Source organism: Mobula birostris, chromosome 4 (assembly GCF_030028105.1).
Source record: "Mobula birostris isolate sMobBir1 chromosome 4, sMobBir1.hap1, whole genome shotgun sequence".
NCBI classification, from domain to species: Eukaryota; Metazoa; Chordata; class Chondrichthyes; order Myliobatiformes; family Myliobatidae; genus Mobula; species Mobula birostris.
The window spans coordinates 172,530,486-172,557,579 of NC_092373.1; the positions used below are offsets into that span (position 1 = coordinate 172,530,486).

The 27,094-nt window shown below is 41.0% G+C and overlaps 1 protein-coding gene across 2 annotated transcripts in view; it reads left to right on the forward strand.

Moving 5' to 3' along the window:
* Positions 1-27,094, forward strand: part of rap1gds1 (RAP1, GTP-GDP dissociation stimulator 1) — a 90,852-nt gene that overhangs the window by 62,294 nt on the left and 1,464 nt on the right. For both annotated transcript variants that reach the window (XM_072256462.1, XM_072256461.1), the window contains 6 exons: positions 550-681; positions 13,009-13,143; positions 13,919-14,044; positions 19,163-19,302; positions 20,608-20,734; positions 24,347-24,475. In XM_072256462.1, coding sequence (XP_072112563.1) covers positions 550-681; positions 13,009-13,143; positions 13,919-14,044; positions 19,163-19,302; positions 20,608-20,734; positions 24,347-24,475 — 789 coding nt within the window. The remainder of the gene's footprint in view (positions 1-549; positions 682-13,008; positions 13,144-13,918; positions 14,045-19,162; positions 19,303-20,607; positions 20,735-24,346; positions 24,476-27,094) is intronic.

Genomic DNA, 27,094 nt, shown 5'->3' on the forward strand with positions numbered 1-27,094 from the left:
TTTTTTCCTCCAATTCCTTCCACCTGCTCCAAAACCATTACCTGTCAATATTTGAACTAGAACTTGATTTCTTGTATTCTGTGGTCATAAGAATAAATAAAATAACCTACCAATATATAAATGTTTAAAAATGCTAAATAATAAAAAGTGATAATCATCTTTTAAAAGTATAGTGGAATGACTATCATCTGGAAGAATTTATTCAGAAGTAGTAATGTAAATCTGAAATGAACACTCAATTTGAAACTAGGTTGATTGAAAATGATCACTGATATTGTTCAAAGACAGCGATGTTAAAGGATCAAAATTGCTGGTGAATGCAGCAGGCCAGGCAGCATCTCCAGGAAGAGACCCTCGGCCTGAAACGTCGACTGTACCTCTTCCTAGAGATGCTGCCCGGCCTGCTGCGTTCACCAGCAACTTTGATGTGTGTTGCTTGAATTTCCAGCATCTGCAGAATTCCCGTTGTTTGATATTAAAGGATATTGAATCAAAATGCATAAATTGGAGGATAGATTAATAGCTATTGAAGTTTCTTCTGTCTTGTAGATGAATCTATGCAGAAGTTGTTCGATACGGGTAAAGGCAGTGTCTTTCAAAAAGTGCTGTCCTGGCTTCCTTCAAATAACCATCAGCTGCAACTTGCAGGAGCACTGGCTATTGCAAACTTTGCACGAAATGGTGAGCTCTTTAATTTTCCATACATTGATTGGGACTCCCATACTGTTAGGGGTCTAGATGGTTTAGAGTTTGTAAAATGTGTTCAGGAAAGTTTTCTAAATCAATATATAGAGGGACCAACTAGAGGGGATGCAATATTGGATCTCCTGTTAGGAAACGAATTAGGGCAAGTGACGGAAGTCTGTGTAGGGGAGCACTTTGGTTCCAGTGATCATAACACCATTAGTTTCAATTTGATCATGGACAAGGATAGATCTGGTCCTAGGGTTGAGGTTTGAACTGGAAGAAGGCCAAATTTGAAGAAATGAGAAAGGATCTAAAAAGCGTGGATTGGGACAGGTTGTTCTCTGGCAAAGATGTGATTGGTAGGTGGGAAGCCTTCAAAGGGGAAATTTTGAGAGTGCAGAGTTTGTATGTTCCTGTCAGGATTAAAGGCAAATTGAATAGGAATAAGGAACCTTGGTTCTCAAGGGATATTGCAACTCTGATAAAGAAGAAGAGGGAATTGTATGAAATGTATAGGAAACAGGGGGTAAATCAGGTGCTTGAGGAGTATAAGAAGTGCAAGAAAATACTTAAGAAAGAAATCAGGAGGGCTAAAAGAAGACATGAGGTTGCCTTGGCAGTCAAAGTGAAGGAGAATCCAAAGAGCTTTTACAAGTATATTAAGAGCAAAAGGATTGTAAGGGATAAAATTGGTCCTCTTGAAGATCAGAGTGGTCGGCTTTGTGCGGAACCAAAGGAAATGGGGGAGATCTTAAGTAGGTTTTTTGCGTCTGTATTTACTAAGGAAGCTGGCATGAAGTCTATGGAATTGAGGGAATCAAGTAGTGAGACCATGGAAACTATACAGATTGAAAAGGAGAAGGTGCTTGCTGTCTTGAGGAAAATTAAAGTGGATAAATCCCCGGGACCTGACAGAGTGTTCCCTCGGACCTTGAAGGAGATTAGTGTTGAAATTGCGGGGGCCCTGGCAGAAATATTTAAAATGTCGCTGTCTACGGGTGAAGTGCCGGAGGATTGGAGAGTGGCTCATGTTGTTCCATTGTTTAAAAAAGGATCAAAAAGTAATCCGGGAAATTATAGGCCGGTGAGTTTAACGTCAGTAGTAGGTAAGTTATTGGAGGGAGTACTAAGAGACAGAATCTACAAGCATTTGGATAGACAGGGGCTTATTAGGGAGAGTCAACATGGCTTTGTGCGTGGTAGGTCATGTTTGACCAATCTGTTGGAGTTTTTGGAGGAGGTTACCAGGAAAGTGGATGAAGGGAAGGCAGTGGATATTGTCTACATGGACTTCAGTAAGGCCTTTGACAAGGTCCCGCATGGGAGGTTAGTTAGGAAAATTCAGTCGCTAGGTATACATGGAGAGGTGGTAAATTGGATTAGACATTGGCTCGATGGAAGAAGCCAGAGAGTGGTGGTAGAGAATTGCTTCTCTGAGTGGAGGCCTGTGACTAGTGGTGTGCCACAGGGATCAGTGATGGGTCCATTGTTATTTGTCATCTATATCAATGATCTGGATGATAATGTGGTAAATTGGATCAGCAAGTTTGCTGATGATACAAAGATTGGAGGTGTAGTAGACAGTGAGGAAGGTTTTCAGAGCCTGCAGAGGGACTTGGACCAGCTGGAAAAATGGGCTGAAAAATGGCAGATGGAGTTTAATACTGACAAGTGTGAGGTATTGCATGTTGGAAGGACAAACCAAGGTAGAACATACAGGGTTAATGGTAAGGCACTGAGGAGTGCAGTGGAACAGAGGGATCTGAGAATACAGATACAAAATTCCCTAAAAGCGTCGTCACAGGTAGGTAGGGTCATAAAGAGAGCTTTTGGTACATTGGCCGTTATTAATCAAAGTATTGAGTATAAGAGCTGGAATGTTATGATGAGGTTATATAAGGCATTGGTGCAGCCAAATCTGGAGTATTGTGTTCAGTTTTGGTCACCAAATTACAGGAAGGATATAAGTAAGGTTGAAAGAGTGCAGAGAAGGTTTACAAGGATGTTGGCGGGACTTGAGAAACTCAGTTACAGAGAAAGGTTGAATAGGTTAGGACTTTATTCCCTGGAGCATAGAAGAATGAGGGGAGATTTGATAGGGGTATATAAAATTATGATGGGTATAGATAGAGTGAATGCAAGTAGGCTTTTTCCACTGAGACAAGGGGAGAAAAAAACCAGAGGGCATGGGTTAAGGGTGAGGGGGGGAAGTTTAAAGGGAACATTGGGGGGGGCTTCTTCACACAGAGAGTGGTGGGAGTATGGAATGAGCTGCCAGACGAGGTGGTAAATGCGGGTTCTTTTTTAACATTTAAGAATAAATTGGACAGATACATGGATGGGAGGTGTATGGAGGGATATGGTCCGTGTGCAGGTCAGTGGGACTAGGCAGAAAATAGTTCGGCACAGCCAAGAAGGGCCAAAGGGCCTGTTTCTGTGCTGTAGTTTCTATGGTTTCTCTAATAAAATTAGTATTAAACTTTAAGCCATTTTTCAACTTTAATCAACTGTGCCTTCCTATTCTTTCCTAGCTGTATTGAATTGAATTGACTTTATTTCTTACATCCTTCACAGGCATGAGGAGTAAAAATATTTACGTTACGTCTCAGTATAAATGTGCAATGTGCAATCATAGTAATTTATAATAAATGGAACAGTCAGTGTAACATAGAAATACACTCAAATCAGTGTGAGTTAATCAGTCTGATGGCCAAGTGGAAGAAGCTGTCCTGGAGCCTGTTGGTCCTGGCTCCTATGCTGTGGTACCGTTTCCTGGGTGGTAGCAGCTGGAATAGATCGTGGTTGGTGTGACTTGGGTCCCCAATGGTCGTTCGGGCCCTTTTTTTCACACCTGTCTTTGTAAATGTGAACTTCCCATGATTTAGGACAACTACAGATGCACTGGGGTGTCTGGACCACACTCTGCAGAAACCTGTGATTTGGCGGGGTACAGTTCCCATACCAGGCAGTTATGCAGCTAGTCAGGATGTTCTCAATTGTGCCCCTGTAGAAAGTTCTTAGGATTTGGGGGCCCATACCATACTTCCTCTACCGTTGAGGCGAAAGAGGAGCTGTTGTACCTTTTTCACCACACAGCTGGTGTGTACAGACCATATGAGGTCCTTGGTGATGTGGATGCCAAGAAACTTAAAGCTGTTTACCCTCTCAACCCCAGATCCATTGATGTCAATAGGGGTTAGCCCATTTCCATTCCTTCTGTGATCCACAACCAGCTCCTTTGTTTTTGCGACATTGAGGGAGAGTTTTTTTCCTTGACACCACTGTGTCAGAGAGATGACTTCTTCCTTGTAGGCAACCTCATTATTGTTTGAGATTAGGCCAATCAATGTAGTGTCGTCAGCAAATTTAATTAGCAGATTAGAGCTGTGAGTGGTGACACAGTCAGTGGTATACAGGAAGTAAAGGAGGGAACTTAGTACACACCCCTAAGGGGCTCCTATGTTGAGAGTCAGAGGAGTGGAGGTGAGGGAGCCCACTCTTACCACCTGCTGGCGATCTAGTCAGGGAGAGTGAGGAGGCGATAGGAGTTATAGGCAAGTGGTCACTCTGGGGCCACGGGAAACAGACAAGTGGGTAACAGTCAGGAGAGGGAAGGGGAAGAGTCAGGTGCTAGAGAGTACCCCTGTGGCTGTCCCCCTGAACAATAAGTACTCCTGTTTGAATGTTGTTCAGGGGGGTGGGGGGGGGGGGGGACAGCCTACCTGGAAGCAACAGTGGTCGTGCCTCTGGCACAGAGTCCGGCTCTGTGGCTCAGAAGGGGTAGGAAAAGGAAGAGAAAGGCAGTAGTGATAGGGAAGTCTATAGTTCGGAGGTCAGACAGGCGATTCTGTGGATGCAGTAAAGAAATTCGGATGGTAGTTTGCCTCCCAGGTGCCAAGGTCCGGGATGTTTCAGATCGCATCCAAGATATCCTGCAGTGGGAGGGAGAACAGACAGAGGTCGTGGTACATATTGATACCAATGACATAAATAGGAAAAGGGAAGAGGTCCTGAAAACAGACTACAGGGAGTTAGGAAGGAAGTCGAGAAGCAGGACCGCAAAGGTAGTAATCTTGGGATTACTGCCTGTGCCACGTGACAGTGAGTATAGGAATAGAATAAGGTGGAGGATAAAAGTGTGGCTGAGGGATTGGAGCAGGGGGCAGGGATTCAGATTTCTGGATCATTGGGACCTCTTTTGGGGCAGGTGTGACCTGTTGACTTGTACAAAAAGAACAGGTTGCACTTGAATCCCAGGGGGACCAATATCCTGGCGGGGAGGTTTGCTAAGGCTACTGGGGAGAGTTTAAACTAGAATTGTTGGGGGGGGGTGGGAACGGAACTGAAGAGACTGGGGAAGAGGCAGTTGGCTCACAAATAGAGAAAGCTTGTGAGGGAGAATAGGCAGGTGATAGAGAAGGGACGCGCTCAGACCGACGGTTTGAGATGTGTCTATTTTAACGCAAGGAGTATTGTGAACAAAGCGGATGAGCTTAGAGCGTGGATCAGTACTTGGAGGTATGGTGTGGTGGCCATTACAGAGACCTGAATGGCTCAGGGACAGGAATGGTTACTTCAAGTGCTAGGTTTTAGATGTTTCAGAAAGGACAGGGAGGGAGGCAAAAGAGGTGGGGGCACGGCACTGTCGATCAGAGATAGTGTCACGGCTGCAGAAAAGGCGGATATCATGGAGGGATTGTCTACGGAGACTCTTTGGGTGGAGGTTAGGAACAGAAAAGGGTCAATAACTCAACTGGGTGTTTTTTATAGGCCGCCCAATAGTAACAGGGATATCGAGGAGCAGATCGGGAAACAGATCCTGAAAAGGTGTAATAATAACAGAGTTGTCGTGGTGGAAGATTTTAATTTCCCAAATAGTGATTGGCATCTCCCTAGAGCAAGGGGTTTAGATGGGGTGGAGTTTGTTAGGTGTGTTCAGGAAGGTTTCTTGACACAATATGTAGATAAACCTCAAGAGGAGAGACTGTACTTGATTTGGTATTGGGAAATGAACCTGGTCAGGTGTCAGATACTCAGTGGGAGAGCATTTTGGAGATAGTGATCATAATTCTATCTCCTTTACAATAGCATTGGAGAGAGATAGGAACAGACAAGTTAGAAAAGTGTTTAATTGGAGTAAGGGGAATTATGAGGCTATCGGGCAGGAACTTGGAAGCTTAAATTGGGAACAGATGTTCTCAGGGAAAGGTACGGAAGAAATGTAGCAAACGTTCAGGGGTATTTGCGTGGAGTTCTGCATAGGTACATTCCAATGAGACAGGGAAGTTATGGTAGGGTACAGGAACAGTGGTGTACAAAGGTTGTAGTAAATCTAGTCAAGAAGAAAAGAAAAGCTTACGAAAGGTTCAGAGAGCTAGGGAATGTTAGATATCTAGAAGATTATAAGGCTAACAGGAAGGAGCTTAAGAAGGAAATTAAGAGATCCAGAAGGGGCCATGAGAAGGCCTTGGTGGGCAGGATTAAGGAAAACCCCAAGGCATTCTACAAGTATGTGAAGAGCAAGAGAATAAAACGTGGAAGAATAGGACCTATCAAGTGTAACAGCGGGAAAATGTGTATGGAACCGGAGGAAATAGCAGAGGTGCTTAATGAATACTTCAGTATTCACTATGGAAAAGGATCTTGGTGATTATAGTGATGACTTGCAGCAGACTGAAAAGCTTGAGCATGTATATATTAAGAAAGAGGATGTGCTGGAGCTTTTGGAAAGCATCAAGTTGGATAACTCACCGGGACCAGATGAGATGTACCCCAGGCTACTGTGGGAGGCAAGGGAGGAGATTGCTGAGCCTCTGGCAATGATCTTTGTATTATCAATGGGGACAGGAGAGGTTCCGGAGGATTGGAGGGTTGTGGATGTTGTTCCCTTATTCAAGAAAGGAAGTAGAGATAGCCCAGGAAATTATAGACCAGTGAGTCTTACTTCAGTGGCTGGTAAGTTGATAGAGAAGATCCTGATAGGCAGGATTTATGAACATTTGGAGAGGTATAATATGATTAGGAATAGTCAGCATGGCTTTGTCAAGGGCAGGTCGTGCCTTACTAGCCTGATTGAATTTTTTGAGGATGTGACGAAACACATTGATAAAGGAAGAGCAGTAGATGTAGTGTATATGGATTTCAGCAAGGCATTTGATAAGGTACCCCATGAAAGGCTTATTGAGAATGTAAGGAAGCATGGGATCCAAGGAGACAATGCTTTGTGGATCCAGTACTGGCTTGTCCACAGAAGGCAAAGAGTGGTTGTAGACGGGTTATATTCTGCATGGAGGTTGGTGACCAGTGGTGTGCCTCAGGGATCTGTTCTGGGACCCTTACTCTTTGTGATTTTTATAAATGATCTGGATGAGGAAGTGGAGGGATGGGTTAGTAAGATTGCTGATGACACAAAGGTTGGAGGTGTTGTGGATAGTGTGGAAGGCTGTCAGAGGTTATGGCGAGATATTGATAGGATGCAAAACTGGGCTGGGAAGTGGCAGATGGAGTTCAACCCAAATAAGTGTGAAGTGGTTCATTTTGGTAGGTCAAATATGGTGGCAGGATATAGTATTAATGGTAAGACTCTTGGCAGTGTGGAGGATCAGAGGGATCTTGGGGTCCGAGTCCATAGGACACTCAAAGCAGCTGCGCAGGTTGACTCCGTGGTTAAGAAGGCATATGGTGTATTGGCCTTCATCAATCATGGAATTGAATTTAGGAGCCGAGAGGTAATGTTGCAGCTATATTGGACCCTGGTCAGACCCCACTTGGAATACTGTGTCACCTCACTACAGGAAGGATGTGGAAACCATAGGAAGGGTGCAGAGGCGATCTACAAGGATGTTGCCTGGATTGGGGAGCATGCCTTATGAAAACAGATTGAGTGAACTCGGCCTTTTCTCCTTGGAGCGACGGAGGATGAGAGGTGACCTAATAGAGGTGTATAAGATGAGGAGAGGCGTTGATCATGTGAATAGTCAGGGGCTTTTTTCCAGGGATGAAATGGCTGCCACAAGAGGACACAGGTTTAAGGTGCTTGGGAGTAGGTACAGAGGAGATGTCAGGGGTAAGTTTTTTACACATAGAGTGGTGAGTGCATGGAATAGGCTGCTGGCAATGGTGGTGGAGGCGGATATGATAGGGTCTTTTAAGAGACTTTTGGATAGGTACATGGGGCTTAGAAAAATAGAGGGCAATGGGTAACCCTAGTATTTTCTAAAGTAGGGACATTTTCAACACAACTTTGTGGGCCGAAGGGCCTGTATTGCGCTGTGGGTTTTCTATATTTCTCTGTTTCTAAGTCCAGGATCTAGCTGCACAAGGCCAAGGTTGCTGAGCTTCCTGTTGAGACCGGAGGGAATTATGGTGTTCTGTAGTCTAGTCTATGGTGCTGTAGTCTAGGAACAGCATTCTCACATAAGCACCCTTCGTCTCCAGATGTGTAAGGACGGTATGTAGAGCAGTGACTATTGTGTCGTCTGTCGATCAGTTGTGTCGATAGGCAAATTGTAGGGGGTCCAGTCTGGGTGGTAGCATGCTGTAGATCTAGTCCTCAACCAGCCTCTCAAAGCATTTGCTTATTATTGAGGTGACTGCGACAGGACGCCAGTTGTTCACACGTTACCTGGGTCTTTTTTGGTGCAGGGACAATGGTGGATGATTTGAAGCAGGAGGGCCCTCTACACTGAGAGAGGGAGAGATTTAAGATGTCTGTGAACATACCTGCCAGTTGTGCTGCGCTCATCATGAGTACACGCTGTGGGATGCCGTCCAGTCCCACAGTCTTGTGACTGTCCAATCAATGGAAACATCTGCATACCTCAGCCTCGGAGATGACCAGGTTGCAGGTTGTAGCGGTGGCTTTCCTTGGAGGCTTAGAGTTAGCCATATCAAACCGAGCGTAAAAGTGATTGAGCTCATCTGGTAGAGAGGCTGTGATGTTGGTGGCACCACTATGTTTGGCTTTGAAGTCTGCGATGGTATACAACCCTCACCACAAGTTACGTGTGCATTTCATAGTGAATCTTGACTCAATCTTGTCCCTGTGTTGTTTCACAGCATTGATAGCTTTGCGCAGATCATAGCTGCTTTTCTTGAGCTCCTGCTGATTGCTGGCAACGTAAGCTCTATGTCGCACGGTAAGTGCTGCTCGCACGGAACTATTGATCCGGGGTTTCTGGTTCAGGAAGACCCTGACCGACTTCTGGGGGACGATATCGTCAATGCACTTCCGGATGAAGCATGTGACTCCATCTGTAAACTCGTAGACATCCTCATCGTGGAAGACATTCCAGTCGCCATCATCGAAGCAGTCTTGCAACATGGAGGCTGATTGGTCGGACCAGCAGTGAATGGTTTTAACTATGGCCGCCTCTTGTTTCAGCTTCTGCCTGTACGTCAGCAAAAGCAGGATTGAAGAATGATCTGATTTTCCAAGAGCTGGGCGAAGGTGAGCTTTGTAAGCGGCGTGGAAGGGAGAGTGGCAGTGGTCAAGTGTGCTATCTCCACAAGTGCTCACCTGGATGTGCTGACAAAACTGCAGAGAGACTTTAGTCAGCGACGTTCAATTAAAGTCACCGGCAACGATGAAGGCAGCCTCTGGGTGTGCAGTCTCCAGTGTGTTGAAGGTTCCTGGAGAGCCAGGTCAGTATCGGCCTGCGGCGGAATGTACCCTGCTGCGACAATAAGAGCCGTGAACTCCCTAGGCAGCCAGTAGGGTCTGCACAGCAGCACCAAGTATTCCAGGTCTGGGGAACAAAAGGATTTGAAGGCATGCACGTTCCGGGGGTTGCACCAAGCATTGTTGACCATGAAGCATATCCCTCCTCCATTACTCTTCCCAGAGAGGTTTTTGACCTGTCCGCCTGGAACGGGGAGAACCCAGAGGGTTCGATAGCATGGTCCAGTATCTCCTCCGTCAGCCAGGTCTCCACGAAGAACAAAAAAAGCAATTTGCTTTTTATTGTTCATTTCTCGTCCTTCTGATCCCACTGAGTTGTTTTTGATGTGTGGCAGCTGTGGTTCAGACAAAATAGAAGAGATTTAATTTTTAAGAGTGCTGTAAATCTTTGGAATTTTCTGTTCTGGAGGGCTGTGACAATTATCTCACTCTGCATATTGAGGCTGAAATTTATAGATAATTTGGTCACTTACAGGATCGTTGTAAGATCTGGCAGGTAAATATTCTTTAAGTACAGGATCAGCCTTGAGCTTGCTGAATAGCTGACCAAGCTAACCCATCTTTAGACTCCCTTTATTTGTGTCCTTAGATATAATAGCCAGTTTACATGGTTTCATGTAATTTTATGACCCACTAAGTATGAGGTGCATGACATTTCTGCAAGGCCAGATTGACAATTCTAAACACTTCAGAATATGTAAATCACAAATTTCTTGGAGGTCTTTACCACTGTCATTTTGCATGGACACTGATTTTGGGCACCATAGTCCAGTTATAGAATGCTAGCCTCCTACAATGTCACAGCAATAATGCAAGGAAACTTGGGCAGTAAACCTTTAGACAGTTCAATTTTAAACAGGTTAAGTGACTTCATCCATTTCAATGGAGATTGAGAAGTTTCAGATGATATACAATTTTTATCGTAACCTTTATATTGTCTCAAGTATTTTCAATTTTTATCTGTTTGAATATTTTTAACATTTTTGTCTAAGTCACTTAAATTCTTATGACAGTTCTGACTGCGAGGAAGACTTGGGTTGTAGCTTAACTGATTGTCAAACAATTATGGATATTGTGTGCATTTTTGGAAAACTGAACTGACCAAGATCAATTAAGGTGCTTTGAGGACCAATTGCCTACAACAGGAAATGCAGAAAAGGAAGCAGTGAGTTCAGGCTAGACCAAACCATTCTTTACAGAAAACATTGTGCACTACCATACTAATTCCTCAGGGCCATCTATCATGTCAGAAAAATGCAAAGATAATCAGTCTTCAATCCTGTCAATGAGTGCACAACCATTGAGTTGCTACCAATTAAATTAAACTTTTATGCTAGTTGCACAATAATTGTTGCTGACAGTGAAGAATTAACAGTAAATTTCTAGGCCATGGCTTTGAGAATAAAATTCAGATTGGGGGAGAAGTCTATATCATCGTGAGTAATAAGAGACTTGTTGCAGTTTTTTTTTCCCCTCAACCAGCATAGTCTTGTAAATTATGCTATTTGAAATCCCACTTTGCCAACTTTGGATGCACAAGGTCCCCGGCACTTTTTGAAGAAATGCAGCGGCGGGGGGAGGGGGTGTGAAGGGTTTATCCTGAGTATCCTGATCAATAGCCATCCTTCATTCAACATCCCTAATTCAGTAAAAATAGTTACTATTCACAGAGTTGATTTTAAAGTTAATGTTGCAATTTTTTTGCCATGTATCTGTTGCAGCTATTTTACTTGCAAAAGTGCTCCATTAGTTTATAAAAATTGTGACAACCTTACATTATGGAAGGCATCGTACATAATGACGTCTTTTTACTTCCATTGGTGAATAACAACAAAAGATATATTAAAAAAGGCCCTTGAAGATCTGTATTTTGACAATTTCTGCTTATGCATCATTGCATCAAAAATCAATAAATCTATTCATTGCAATGGTCTAGAAGTTGCAGTCAGTAGCAAGCTGCTTATACTATTTACACCCAAATAAACTAGTAAATAAATCTTGTGCAATCCAAATTGCAGCAACACCTGCTACAGATCCAGCTGAATCAAGTAGAACAAGGCCCTGCACAGTGAGATGCAAGAGGGGTCTTGTGTGATGGGCACTGCATCCCACACATAAATCAAACGGAACAAAATTTTGCTCGCTAATGTTTGCCCAACCCTGGATGTAACTAGAACTGAAACTCTTACAGGAAATGTGCAAATTAAAAGTTTTGCTAGAAAAAATATAAACTGTGTTTTTGAATCTAAAACGTTTGAAACTTAATTTAAAAAAAAAATGATCTAATACTCATCAAATTCTCTCCACTTACCTTGATGGAAAGGCCCATAGGTGGTACCACTGTTGCTGATAATTATAGGAGAAATGAAAGCATTTTCACTGACTTATTACAAAGTTGTAGCCAATTTTTGATTTTGTTTTGAGATACTGTTGAAATCACCACCTCCAATTCTGTCATAAATTCCCCTTGCATTATTTGCAACCTTGTTGATCCCTTCATTATTTATCTCCCACAGCACTAAACATTGAATTCTTGTCTGTCTTCTGTCACCACCATAGTTTTACATCATTCTTCAACATTCTACTCCAATTTTGTATTTAGTTTGGGGCCTCAGCTTTCTAAAGCTATGCATTCTCTGCACTGTTTGTGTTGTAGCCTTTATTCCGACTGCTGGAATTCATTGAAATGACTTCCAAAGGTTATCACATTCAAAATAAGGTTTAATATCTCTGGCATATGTTGTGAAAATTGTTGTTTTGAGGCAGCAGTACATTGCAATATGTAATAAAAACTGTTAATTACAGTGTGTGTGTATGTATGTACTTCCTTCCTGATGGTAGCAAGGAATAAAGGGTATGTCCTGGGTGATGGGGGTTCGTTAATGATGGATGCTACCTTTTTGAGTCATTGCTCCCTGAAGATGTCCTAATTGCTATGTAGGCTAGTGCCCATGATGGAACTGACTGAGTCCCTATGCTAATTCATGCACCATGCATTGGGCTACTGCATTTTGGGATTCCCCTGCCCTCTCCCTCTCCACTTGACATCTGTCCATCACCAACTCCTTTGCAAAGCATCTAGTGTTTGTGTATTTACATGTATTACATGCTTGAATGTTGATGATGGGTTATTTTTCAAATCGTTACTGCTGCATATTTAATTGGTGGGGAAAATTTTCCCTCTAAACAGATGTGTTTTCGTCAGCCCAGCACTATAACAATCGCAGTAGTTTAAGGAAATTATTACTTTGACTTGGACTTTCTCATCTTCCTTTCCAGCACTTCATTATCAGCTGTCTGTAGCAAATGTTAAATATTCAGTTGCATTTATTAGCAGAAGTAGGAAAATACTGCAGCAGAGATCATTATTTTCTGCAGGCAGAAAGCCCAATCAGTCAGCAAAATTTCTTCCTTGGCCTCTTGATTAATTCAGTGCAAAGGTTACTGAGGTAAATACGAACATTTTCTATCTTTGTGCAGATCTGTTCGATTGTGCTGTTCAGTAGTCGTAATATTAATGGCTTAAACCTTGTGAATATACAGTGTGCTAAGCTGCAGTCCTAAAAGTGTACCACTCAACCTGGAGAAGCTGGTTCAGCACATCTTTCTTACAGATAACATACTTGTTCTGTCATCCACAGATGGAAACTGTATCCACATGGTGGAAATTGGAATTGTGCAGAAGTTATTAGATTTATTGAATAGACACGTAGACGAGGGGAATGTAACTGTACAGCATGCTGCCCTCAGTGCTCTCCGAAATCTGGCTATTCCTGGTAAGTTTTTTTTTTCCATTGCTGTTTTATAAGGGAAACATAATGGCCCTAGGTTTTGGTATATATTGCTTCAGAAGAAATAAAGCACAGTGTGTTTCAACAGTTTGCAGCATTAAAATGTGCACGGCGTTGGGGATGCACATTGGGAGGTATCATAGGAATTGTGGCGATTGGAAAAACATTTGGGTAAAATTGTGTGACAGGGAATGCAGGTAGATGTTGTGCAAAGCAAATTTTTATTCATCAATATTTCTAGTGTTGTGGCAGTATTTGAAGAGGGATTCCAGATCTACGCCATTATAGTACTACACTTTGGGGCTTCTGGGTTGTGATAGGAATGGGACCTTTGGTTCTTTCTGATTGAAAGTTGGTACTGCAAGCTCTCTTTTAAAGACAGTTATGCATTCACAATGAATTTTCATATGCATGTATGGATAACTTGCATGTAGTCTTAGTGGGAATATTTTGTCCATTGTCAAGTCTTTGAAAGGTTTGGTTCCTAGAATCCAAAATACTTTATTTAATTAAAAATACAATTTTGTATCTTAAGTTTCCAGTATGGCTCCATCAGATGTAATTTATACAAGCCTTCCTGCTTGAAGGTTAAGTATATTGCAACATTTATAAATCTACTAGTTTAAATGACAACTGTGAAGGAAGTATCACGGCATGAATAAAAAGACCCAAAATTTCCAAACTGTAATTTAAGTCTTTATTTTCCATTAATACTGTCTAGCAGATGAAAGTCAGCACTTAAATTCCTTTTTTGTTTCAGTATTAAATAAAGCAAAGATGCTGTCTGCAGGAGTTGCAGAGGAAGTGTTGAAGTTTCTCAAGTCTGAGATGCCACCAGTTCAGTTCAAATTACTTGGAACGTTGCGCATGTTAATTGATACACAAGGTATCGTTGTCTATATAGTTGATTTATGGTGAAGCTGTATTTCTGAATATTTGCTTGTTTACAAACTTCAAGGCCATTATCTTCATGTTTAAGTGATTGTATATGTCTTTATGTAGTACAGAGGGCTTTTTAGTATATGAGCAATTTCCTAGGATATGGGCAGGAGCAGGCTAGTTGATGCTACTCCCTTGCACTCTCCCCATTTCCCCTCGACCTCTTCATAATTTAACTGTCTTGTCAATTTCTGCCTTGAATATATAGTGACTTTCTTCCACAGCTGTGTCAGGGAGATAATTCTAAAAATTCACAATGTTCTTTGAGGAGAAGTTCATACTTATTTCCATCTAAAATAGGTACAGGTTTCCCCCCGCTATCCGAAGGTAGAGCATTCTTATGAAACGGTTCGTGAGCCGGAATGTCGTAAAGTGAATAAGCAATTACCATTTATTAATATGGGAAAAAATTTTGAACATTCCCAGACCCAAAAAATAACCTACAAAATCATGCCAAATAATACATAAAACCTAAAATAACAGTAACATATAGTAAAAGCAGGAATGATATGATAAATATACAGCCTATATAAAGTAGAAATCTTTTCTACCATCATTGCCGCATTGTTCTCCATAGCGAAAATCTCACACAAGTGCTCTCGGCAGAAACATGGCGCAAGCGCTTTCGGCAGAAACACTCTTTCCAGTAAACTTTAAGCTATGAAGCTGCCAAATCATACCAAATAACACATAAAAATACACAGCCTATATAAAGTGGAAATAATGCATGTACAGTGTAGTATCACTTACCGGAATCGGGAAGACAACGCCGAGCACACTGATGATGGTGTGTTGGGCTGAGTCATCAGAGGTTGTGATGGTGTAGTGGTCTCCAACCTCCAGGCTGCCAACTGATACCGATCTGCAAAGCATGCAGGGATGCAGCGGTAGCCAGGACGCACCCAGCACATCTTTAAGAAAAAAGCCAAAATAAACAAACTAGTTAATTAGTTGCCGCCCGGCACATAAATGTCGGCCCAGATCAGAGGCAACGCAATGGGCAATCACCTCTGATCTGGGCCGACATTTACGTGCCGGGCGGCACCTAATTAATTAGCTTGTTTATTTCAACTTTTTTCTTAAAGATGTGTTGGGTGCGTCCCGGCTACTGCTGCATTCTCTGCAGCAACATATCGGTCCATGTCCCAGGGGTTGGGGTGGTGGGACACCGGGGTGTCATCTCATTGTCGTCTGTTTCCATCAAGGCAGGCAGGTCATCTTCTTCTATCTCTGCCTGCCTCGATGTTGAAGGTCGAGGTTCGTTGTCTGCTGTGGTTGATGTGGAAGGCTTGAAAAACGACAGTATGCTTGACTGCTTAGCCTCGCACATTTTTCTATCATACAGTTCTTTGTAAGCACTCAGGCCATCTTGCAAATATGCCTTAAAGCTACGTACCCTTTCAAAATTAAAGTTGTACTTTTCTGCAATCATTGCAGCAAAAATCTCATGCAGTTGCTTCACGTTCAGTTCCTGGTCAACTTCACTTTCGGTCCGTTCGCTACTGCATTTGGTTTGGATTATTATCCTTTCCTCTTCCAATTGCATCAGCTCTTCATCTATCAGTTCTTGGCCATATGATCCCAAAATCTCTTCAACATCATCTTCGTCAACTTCCACAAGCCAAACTCACTTTGTCCTTACTTCATTCACCACGATCAAAGCACTTAATTATGTCTAGTTTTACGCTAAGTGTAACACCCTTGCAAGCTCTTTTAGGCTTTTCCGATACCTTAGAACTCATCTTGCTAACAGCTGCTCACAGGCACGTGTTTAAGCAATGCCGGCTAGAATGCAGTTACAGGGGAGGAGCTTGGCTGCTCGGGGTGTGCGCTGCCTTTTTTTGTAACGATGAAAACACCTTCTGTTAGTGAAAACAGGTAACTAATGTAGGTCTTTCATAACAGCGAGGTTTCGAAAAGCGGGGGACACCTGTATCCCCAATTCTAAAACAATGCCTCCTTGTTTTAGAAAACTATCGAGGAATAACCCTCTAAGCATCCAACATGTTCCCTTGGTTATATTCTTGAATAAGAGCTCTTCTTATTCTTCCATAATCCATTAGTTACAGAGACTGTCTGCTTAACCTTTCTTCATGCATCTATCACCCCATGCCAGTAATCCAGTGAATCCACTCTCCCCTGTTTCCAGTGCAACACTTTCTTAATATGAATATTGAGGTCAAAACTAAATGCTTTATTCCAGATGTGGTTACCAGTGCCTTGTAAAGTTGCATCAAAATTTCCCAGCTATCATATTTCATACCCCTTTTAATAGAGGCCAAATTTTCTTTAGCCACCTTAATCACTCTACCTGCATGCTAGCTTTGTTTCTTATATGCAAACCACCCCCCCCCCCAACAGATCTCTGCAGCACTTTCTCATCTTACTTAAAGAAGGAGGAGAAGATGGCGGCGCAACGGCAGCGCACGCGGCCTTTCCAGTGATGAATATTTGTTATCTGTCAAGTAGGGGACCATGCACAATTCTGATTTGATGGAGACAGACGTGAGAGTACGGAGGAACATCTGGAAAACTTCTGAAATGCTCCCTTCGCTGCGGTTGCTACTGTGTGGTAACCGGAATCTCCGGAGCAGAAGGCCCCGAAATCCTCGGCTTTGATTGTTTCAGTGGCCGGGGCTAGGTCGAAGACGCTTGGCAGAGGATGGCGCTCGAGAGGCTGTATCGGAAGGGCTGGTTGGAGGCTCAAAGTTTGCGGACGGATGGGCTCTGTGTCGGCTGTGGTTGGCTGCTTCCAAGGCATCGGCAAGTTGACGGTGCCTGGAGGTTTATGGCAGGGAGTTTCTCCCTTTTGCCGCCTGCTATCGGGGACTCGGCAATCGATCGACTCGGACTTTTGAGACTTTTTTTTACTGTGCCCATGGTTTGTTCTTCATCAAGTTATTGTATTGCTTTGCAGTGCTGTAACTATATGTTATAATTATGTGGTCCTGTCAGTGTTAGTCTTTGGTTTGTCCTGTTTTCTGCGATATCACTCCGGAAAAACATTGTATCATTTCTTAATGCATGTATGCATTTCTAAATGACAATAAAAGAGGACTGAGTGTTCTCATAATCTAAGCTAAATTCCTTGCATTTTCTCACATTATACCCCATCTGCCAACTACTTATCTACACATGTAACCTATCTGTATTCCTTTGTAGGCTCTTTATCTCCTCTTCACAAATTGCCAATGGAATTATTTTTGTATTGTGAGCAGTTAATTGGAGGCACCAAAAGATCAGTATATGTCATGGAGTAATGGGAACGTGACAAACTCGTTACTGCATACTTGTCAGCAGCTAGTTACAGATTTCTCAGGGAAGAGCAAATGCCTGTCTGATGATGCCCTTGCTCACAATATAAAGAGAGTATGTGAAAGCAATAAAATAATGTTAGAACATGAGAAACAAAAGAAGGGTTAGGCCACTCAGCCCTTCATGCCAGATTCAACGATCATGTCTCTCCTTTTACCTCCATGCCATGTTCCTGCACTAACCCACATCCATCATTCCTTTCCTATTGAAATGTTTTGATTTCTCAAATACTTATCGACTCCACAGCCGTCTCAGGTACAGATTTCCAAGGATTCACTATCCTCTGGCTGAAGAAATTGCTTTTCATCTTTATCCTGAATGAAACATAGAAAACCTACAGCACAATACAGGCCCTTTGGCCCACAATGCTATGCCGAACATGTACTTACTTTAGAAATTACCTAGGGTTACCCATAGCCCTCTATTTTTCTAAGCTCCATGTACCATGGAATGGTGGACTCTTTTTGAAATTCTAACCCATGGTTTCAGACACCTCAGTTAGGGGATGGGGGTGAAAGATGACATTCATGTTGACTCTGCCAAATGCTATCATTATTTTCCTAGTACCAAGTTACAGCTGAATAGATTCTATAATTTTCCCTACTAATGTCAAGTCCACTCCATCTATTCCCTCCAAGTAGTATGTGTCCTTGTGATAAAGAGGAGAAAGATTGCTTAGGATTCTTAACAAATTTCTGATGGAAAGCTTACATTAAACGGAAACAAGTTTAAATCAAACCTCATGGTGCCTGCTGATTTTCATCTGTTGCCCCTGCAGGAAATCACGGCATTCTCCAGAATAAGCTGCTACTTAGTGGAGTGTGCGGGCAAGCAGTGAATCTGAATCTGTGTGGTTAAGCTTCAAGCCCAGTTATTATAAGCCTTGCAAGTTCTTTGTTCTTCTCAGGGAACCTCTAAAATTGTTAAATAATTAAATATAAAAACTGAACAAAAATTACAGAATGTTTTAGAATCCTTGGACATGATTTTAACCCAACTAAAATTTTATTTCTAATTTATCCTTGACAGTCCATGCAAAATAAAATTTTCCACAAAGAACCTGAATAAGTGAATTTATATTAACCGTGGGTACCCAACTAAAAAGAAACTTATCATTGATGCCCAGGCCACTATTTTCCTTTCAGTCAAAACCACCTGGCCATTTTTTTATCCTCAGGGAAATTTGGTTCATCCAAAACTGTTGTCTGAATCCTTTTCCATAACAAGGCTGTCAGCCACCACCTGTTATTGAAAGCTCATAACAGCAGTTGTCCTACTAATTTCTCTTCCTTTGGCTCATTATCCTCTTTTATGCTTGTGAACTGTCACAATATGTTTATCATTATATAAAGCAGGTTTTCATAGTAAGGATAGTAATGACAGCTTTATGATATTAGTTAAGTCTGAGTTATGGTGAAATAACCATCTCTGTTTGCTAGTAGAGTTAACACTTAGTAAATCAGATTCAGTTGTCTATCGATAATAGAAATCCAGATTTTTATGTTCTTGCCTTCTGTTTTCTTTCTAATCATGCTAGCAGTAATGAAGTAAAATAAATACTGCATCTGCGTCGCAGTTAAAGAAATCAAGTTTCCATGTTAGCGTGTGCCAGGCTTAGGCAGAGATATCTGGTCTGTGACTCTCTGTAGTGCAGCTTAATAACAGTTTAGAAACTGCTGGTCATTAAGAAAGGTTTTCTGAAACTGTGTTCTGCCTGATCTATTCTTTTTGTGTGCATATTCCCCTACAGCTGAAGCAGCTGAAAAGCTGGGTAAGAATATTAAACTGATCGAACGTTTGGTAGAATGGTGTGATGCAAAGGACCATGCTGGTGTCATGGGCGAATCAAACAGGCTATTATCTGCCCTTATTAGGCACAGCAAATCAAAGGTATGTTTTAGTAAACAGTGCTTTCTATAAATGACATTGTTGAGTTGTAAATGCAAAAATCCACTGAAGATATTAGAATGGTTCCAAATGTTATCCAGAGTAAATAGTTCAGTGTTGAATCAGAATGGACAAGTGGTGAGGATAAAGGTATGTACAGGTTGAGTACCCCTTATCCGAAATCTGAATTTTTTATTTTGAGCACTGTCGTGACATCACATATGGAAGGTTCCCAGGTGATGCGCGGGTCTCAGTGCACCGCAGACAGTTCCAAGAAGAGAACAGATTGTAATGAACAGAAGTCACATGAAAAATAGAAAAACACTGTATAAAGTGAAAAATGAAGCTCTCGATCGTGTATTGAAAGAGGGAATACATCAGCATCTGAGTGAACATATGCTGCTTAACGGTATGGTGATCATGAAACAAGCAAAATCATGACAAACTGAAATTTGAAGGTAATTGTGAATGTTCAGCAGGCTAGTTGCAGAAATTTAAGAAAAGGCTTAGCATTTAATTTTTAAATATTTGTGGTAATAAAGCATCTACTGATCATTGAATTTGCTAACATTGTCACTGATGAAAATTGAACATCAAATCTAATCTACAATTTCGATAGGTTTATTTAAGGTACAAAAACAAAAGAAGTAAAATATAAATGCAATGTACTGTAACCTTTTAATCAAAACACAGCACTATAGGTGGAGACTGAAAGCCTGCCGCTGTTTGTTATTCAACAGCTGATTCAGGTATTCTCCTGTTGCTGGTTTTGGTTCCCTGAATACATTAACAGTAAAAATTATTACATACTATTAATATAAAACTATAAAGTACATATGTGATTGTAACACACAAATTCATTAAGAAATGATGACAGTCCTAAGCTACCTGATTATATATTCCAAAATCCAAAACCCTTCCTGGCCCAAACATTTCAGTTAAGAGGTACTCAACCTATAGAAAAACCAGTGCGGCAAGAAAAAGAAATATTAAATTCAATCAATAGTTCTCTAGAACAAATGTGGAAGTAGCTATATTAAAATAATTCAGTGAGGATTGAGAAGTGCAGCATATTCAATATAGAACTCAGGTGAAAATGTTGAAAATACTCTGAATTATTAGAAAATGATTGAATCTTACAGCCCTTGTCATTGGAAAATTAAACAAAAGCGATTAAGCAATAAGTGTTATGCATTTCACTCGAAGGTTTCAAGCTACTTGCCATGGTTTGATTTTGGTATATTTGTATTTTGTACTCTTCAATGCTAACTGCTGTTTCATTTTCTTCTATCTTCCTTACTTTATAAGGATGTTGTCAAGACAATTGTTCAAAGTGGTGGTGTTAAGCACCTGGTCACCATGGCAACAAGTGAACATGTTATAATGCAGAATGAAGCTCTTGTTGCTCTAGGACTGATTGCTGCTCTGGAACTTGGTGAGTGATGAGCAGATAAAAATGGAAGGATTATACTAAGCAGCTTGTTGCAACTTCCATTTAGTTTCATGGACACTTTCAGGACTGTGAGGTTTTCAGGCAATATCCATATCTGGCAAAGATACAACTGGAAAGAAGAGCAACAACAGAAAGACCCTACAGTACAAGAATATGCTGTAGAATGCCCAGTCAATCTTAATACTGTATTAATCTTTATACACTTTCAGGAACAGTTATTACCCCTCAAGCATCAGGCTCTTGAACTAAAGGGAATAACTTCACTTGCCCTATCACTCACCCTGTTCCCACAGCCTATGGACTCACTTTCAAGGACTCTTCATCTCATGGTCTATATATTTATTATTTGTTTATTTATTATTATTTTTAATTTTTCTTTTGTATTTTCACATTTTGTTGTTATTTGCACGCGGGTTGTCCATCTGCCCTGTTCAATGTAGTTTTTCATTGATTGTATAATGTTAAATGGATTTACTGAGTATGCCTGAAAGAAAATGAATCTCAGGGTTGTATATGGGTGACATATATTTACTTTGATAATAATTTTACTTTGAACTTTGAAGTACCAAAGTTCTGATATCAAGCCTTTGTCTAGGAGACTGCAAGTTCCAGTGTAACTTTATGTATGTACTCATTCATCCTATCTACACTTTCCATCCTTGCTGCATGATAGGTCTTGGCTTATCACTCAGTTTTTCATCTTTTAAAATAATAAGTGTAGTTTCAATGTTAACATCCATTGTATTTCAGTATGTTCTGACTTTAAAGGAAAACAATGACTTAATTTTTACATCAATTAATCCACCTCCATTACCCTTGCAAATGACAAATTTTTGCCTTCATATTTCCCTTCTAAGAAATAAATACAGACATACACTGAGGCCATTTATTAGGTACAATAGTGGAACCCAGTGTGTTCTTCTGCTGCTGTAGACCACCCACTTCAACGTGTTGTGTGTTCAGAGATGCTCCTCTACACACCACTGTTGTAATGCATGGTTATTTAAGTTACTGTTGCCTTCCTGTCAGCTTGAACCATTTTGCTCAAAGGCTTTTTCACTCATAGTAGTGGTTAGAACAATGCCAGCGACCCAGGTTCAATTCCCGCTGTTGTCTGTAAGGAGTTTGTGCGTTCTCCCTGTGACTGTGTGAGTTTCCTCTGGGTACTCCAGTTTCCTCCCACACTCCAAAGGTGTACCGTTTGATAGGTTAATTGGTCATTGTAAATTGTTCTGTGATTAGGCTAGGGTTAAATCAGGGGTTGCTGGACAGCACGCTTCGAAGGGCTGGAAGAGCCTATTCCATGCTGTATCTCAATCAATCAATAAATAAATATTTGCTGCTCACTACTGGATTTTTTTGTTGACTGCACTGTTCTCTGTAAACTTTGGACTGTTCGTGAAAATCCCAGCATATCAGTGGCTTGAGATATTTAAAACAACCTGTCTGGCACCAATAATCGTTCCATAGTTAGGGACAGTGCAGTATTGTAGTGGTTAGCACAATGCTTTACAGTACCAGTGACCTGGGTTCAATTCATACCATTGTCTGTAACGAGTTTGTATGTTCTTCCCGTGACTGTGTGGATTTCTTCTGGGTACTCAGGTTTCCTCCCACAGTCCAAAGTTACCTGTTGGTAAGTTAATTGGTCATTATAAATTGTCCCATGATTAGGCTAGGGTTAAATTGGGGGAAGGGCCTATTCCATGCTGTATCTCACATTTCTTCCCCACTCTGATGTCAGGTGTGAATAACAACTGAATCTCCTGACCAAGTCTGCATACTTTTATGCGATGAGCTGCTGCCACAAGATTGGCTTATTAGATATTAGCATTAATGAGCAATTTTGTGTTCTAGTCTTGTCTTTGTCAAGATTAAGAAATCAAGATTTGTTTAATAAAGTATGAGGGTAAGCTACTGCATCAGTTTTAATTAATAAAAATGGTGCAGTGACTGTGGTCAATGTTCAAATGTATTTTTCCCTCATACAGAGCTAACTAGCCTCTGCTGCATTAGCAGAATTATGGTTCATTTCGTTGGTCTTGGGTTACCGATAATCAATATTGCTAAGGATTTTCAATAGCCATCATAATTTTGCTTTCTGAAATTAATCTTCTACAGGTATTAAAGCAAAATCTATCTGCTGTTCGTCTTTGATGGTATCACTTAATTATAGAGTTCAGGCTGATTATGAAAATTGGGACCTCTCAGCTATCTAATGATAACAGTTTGTGGTTGAACAATTAGCAATTTCCATGGATTTAGGTTTATATACTCTACAGTTTAGAAGAATGAGAGGTGATCATTGTTAAGTGCAAAGCTGAATGGGCTGGGCATACATGAGAATGGATTTTTTTGTACATCTTCGAGGCCAAGATGTATAAAGCTTTAACTTGCAGAAGAAAACAGGTTTTGGGAGTTATGCAGGAAAAGTCAATGATGAGATTTGCCATGAACTTATGGAATGGTAGAGCAAGCTCTATGGCTGTCTCATTTTACAAGGTGATGGCTCATAGTAGTGAGCAATGATCCTGTTGCATTCTGATCTATAATATTGTTAGTATAAATGCTGTAGCAATTTCCTCCACCTTAGTCTAAAAAAAATGCATTTACAAATAAAATATAGAACTACCAAAGTAGGAACATTGTGGCATCAAGAATTTCTAACAATGATAATCATTCAAAAGAAGAAATTTCTCAGATAATTTGCCCTTTAACAAATGTTTGAATAAGACTATCTTATTCTTTTAAATATGTTATGTATGTCTTGCCTACTGTGGCCCATCATAAGACTACCCCCATATCCCACGATTCTGTCGAGGAAGCCTTCATTACCATACCTCTAAGGCAGATATCCTGTATTTGCTTTCCTAATTTCTTTCTGTCCCTGCAAAGCCCTTGCTCCCCATTATTTTTTTTCTGTTGTGCTTTTACCATTTGCTCAGTAGGTTTTGAAATCCTTTCTTTTCTTGTCATCCACTATTGAAATAAAAATAATACTCCAGTCATGCTACACACATCAAAGTTGCTGGTGAACGCAGCAGGCCAGGCAGCATCTCTAGGAAGAGGTACAGTTGACGTTTCAGGCCGAGACCCTTCGTCAGGACATGCTTTTATTTTTGGTTATGTTATTAGGCTTTTTTCATCATGTACTATTAGTGTGAGCAATGGTTGGTCCTCATTTTTCCTGGATATTTGTTTTATTCCTTAAAGTAAATTTGAATGTTATAAATTTTCTTTCAATTCTCCATTTTTCTTATTTACCATTAGATGAAAAAGCTTGTCTGTTATTCTTGCACTTCTTTTGCTTTCATATCATGGTCAGATGTGCAAGCCACAGATTGTAGCCTCGTTTGAATCAGAAGGTTTTGGATTCAAGCCAAGCATAAAGCTGGTGATTCTCCATTGCATTATAAAGAGACTTGCACGATTAGAATTACCATGTTATGGACAAGACACTACGTAAAGGATTTATTGTGCTTATGCATCTTCATAATCAGCAGAGTGATTTGTGTGTAATGAAAATGCTAATGGCTTAAAAACAGTTTGTTTCTAATTCCCAGTTTTAACATGTGTTATTAATTTCCCTAATAGGTATAGCTGAGCAGGATCTGGCGAACGCTAAGCTTGTGCAAATTTTACATAAACTGCTTTCTGATGACATCAGTGCTCCTGAAATCAAGTACAACTCAATGATAATGATTTGTACCATAATGGGTTCGGGTAAGTGACTGATTGACCATCCATAATTTCTGTGAAATGCATAGTCGAACTATAACATCACTGGTACAATGCATCTACAGCTCTGCAAAATTCAGTATCAGATTGGTGGCAACAGAGCTTCTCTGTGCTCTTTGATGTGAACTCAGGGCTTTCAAGCAGGCTCACCAATAATGTAATTATGCACACCCATCAACTTCTGCTTCATTTCCCATTGAAGTCTTGTTGAAGGATGGTGTAAGCAGTGAAATTTCATGGGTTCCAGCACAACTCTCATTCTAACCTTTGCGTTTCTCATTTAAGAGGCTCAAACGAGAATTGTGAAACCAAACACAGATTGGATGACCACTTCACAGGAGCTTTTGCATTCAACCTGCAGGAGAGGCCCTGAGCCTTCTGTTGCCTGCCACTCTTAAGTCACTGTCCCATTCACCCTTGATCTTTTGTCAGTAGTCTCCTGTTCTGATACAAAACCATGATACATAGGAGAAGAATTAGGCTATTCGGCCCATCAAATCTGCTCCATCATTCCATCATGGTTGACTTATTATCCCTCTCAATCCCATTCTTTTGTTTCACCCCACAGTCTGACTAATGAGGAATCTATCGACCTCTGCTTTAAATATACTCAATGACTTGACAGTGAATTCCACAGATTCATTACCCTCTGGCTAATGAAATTCCTCCCATTTCTGTTCTAAGTGGACATCTCTCTATTCTGAGGCTGTGCCCTCATCCTAGACTCACACACAACAGGAAACCTCCTCTCTACATCCAGTCTTATCTAGGCCTTCAATATTTGTTGGGTTTCAGTGAGATCCCCCTCATTCCTCTGAACTCCAGCAAGTACAGGACTAGAATCATCAAAAGCCCCTCATATGTTAGCCTTTTCATTCCCAGAATTATTCTCATGAACCTCTCCAATGCTGGCACATCCTGTATTTCTTTTTTTAGTTTTTCCTTCAGTTAATTTTTAAAAGCTTCCCAATCCTCTAACTTCCTACTAATTTTTTGTTAAATGATATGCTTTCTCTTTTCCTTTTATGCTGTCACTGGTTTCCCTTGTCAGCCACAGTTACCTCATCCTCCCTTTAGAATACTTCATCTTTGGGATGTATCTTTCATGTGCCTTCCAAATTGCTCCCAGAAACTCCAGCCGTTGCTGTTCTGCCGTTATCCCTGCTAGTGACCCTTCCAATCAACTTTGGCCAGCTCCTCTCTCGTGCCTTTGTAATTTCCTTTACTCCACTGGAATACAGATTTCTCTGATTTTAGCTGCTCTCTCAAATTGCAGGGGGAATTCTGTCAGATTATGATCACCCTCTCTGAAGGGTTCCTTTACCTTAAGCTTCCTTATCAAATCTGGTTCATTGCACTACACCCAATCCAGAATTGCCTTTCTCTTAATGGACTCAACCACAAGCTATCATTTTGTAGGCATTCTACAAATTCCCTCTCTTGGCACCCAGCACCAGTCTGATTTTCCCCATCTATCTGCATATTGAAATCCACTGTGGCTCATTTCATTGCCCTTTTTATATACCTTTTCTATCTCTGGTTGTAATTTGTATCTCACATCCTGGCTACTGTTTGTGGGCCTGTATATAACTCCCGTCAGGATCTTTTTACTCTTTCAGTTTGTTAAATCTACCTAAGGATTCAACATCTTCTGGTCCTATGTCATCTCTTTCTAAGGATTTGATTTCAATTTTTACCAAGAGAGACGTCCCAACCCCTCTGCCTACCTGCCTGTACTTTTGATACAGGAAGTATCATTGGATATTAAGTTCCCAATTCTGATCTTTTAGCCACAACTCAGTGATGCCCACAACTTCAGTCCTGCCAATCTCTAACTGCGCTACCAGGTCATCTAGTTTCTTCTATATACTGTGTGCATTCATATACAACACCTTCAGTCCTGTATAATGAGACCCAACAGAAGTCTTGAAGAGCAGCACTTCATCAGGGCACTCTGGAGCTGCAGGATTCAATACTGGATTCTCCAGCTTTAGTGTACCTCATCTTTCAGTCTATAACAGAACAATCCATTTCTGCCTCTCATCATTTTGGTTCAGTTTTATTTTATATGTGTGGTCTGCAGCTCACAATATTGGCAGCCTTTTTCTGGGTCCACTTACAGAACTGTGCAGCGGCTGGTTATCCAGTCATTATAATTAGTGGGCCTGTACCAGATAGGTCATTAACATTTCTTGTACTTGATGCGAATAGCTGTAGAAACTAATAACAGTCTAGGCAGCTTTATACGCAGTCCATAATTCACTTGTTATACAGTCCATTTTTAGATTGGCCAAATGTCAATGAAGTGCCAAATATGTATAACACTTGTATATCTGGAAGTTTATTAAGCCTGGAGCCACATATTTATTGCATTAATCATTCAAGTAATTAAAGTAGGTTGGGGAGGGGGAAAGATTTTGTTGATATTGTTTTGGAAGAATTGGTCTGTCTGATACTATAATGCAGCAGAATTACAATATTCAGTTAAAATTAAAGGGTTGCTGTGACGTTTTCAAAGATCTTTATTAAATCTGTTAGAATTCAACACTTTTTCAGTTCCCATGTGGTGAGATATATTTGCAGTATTTAAATATTAACTCCCAT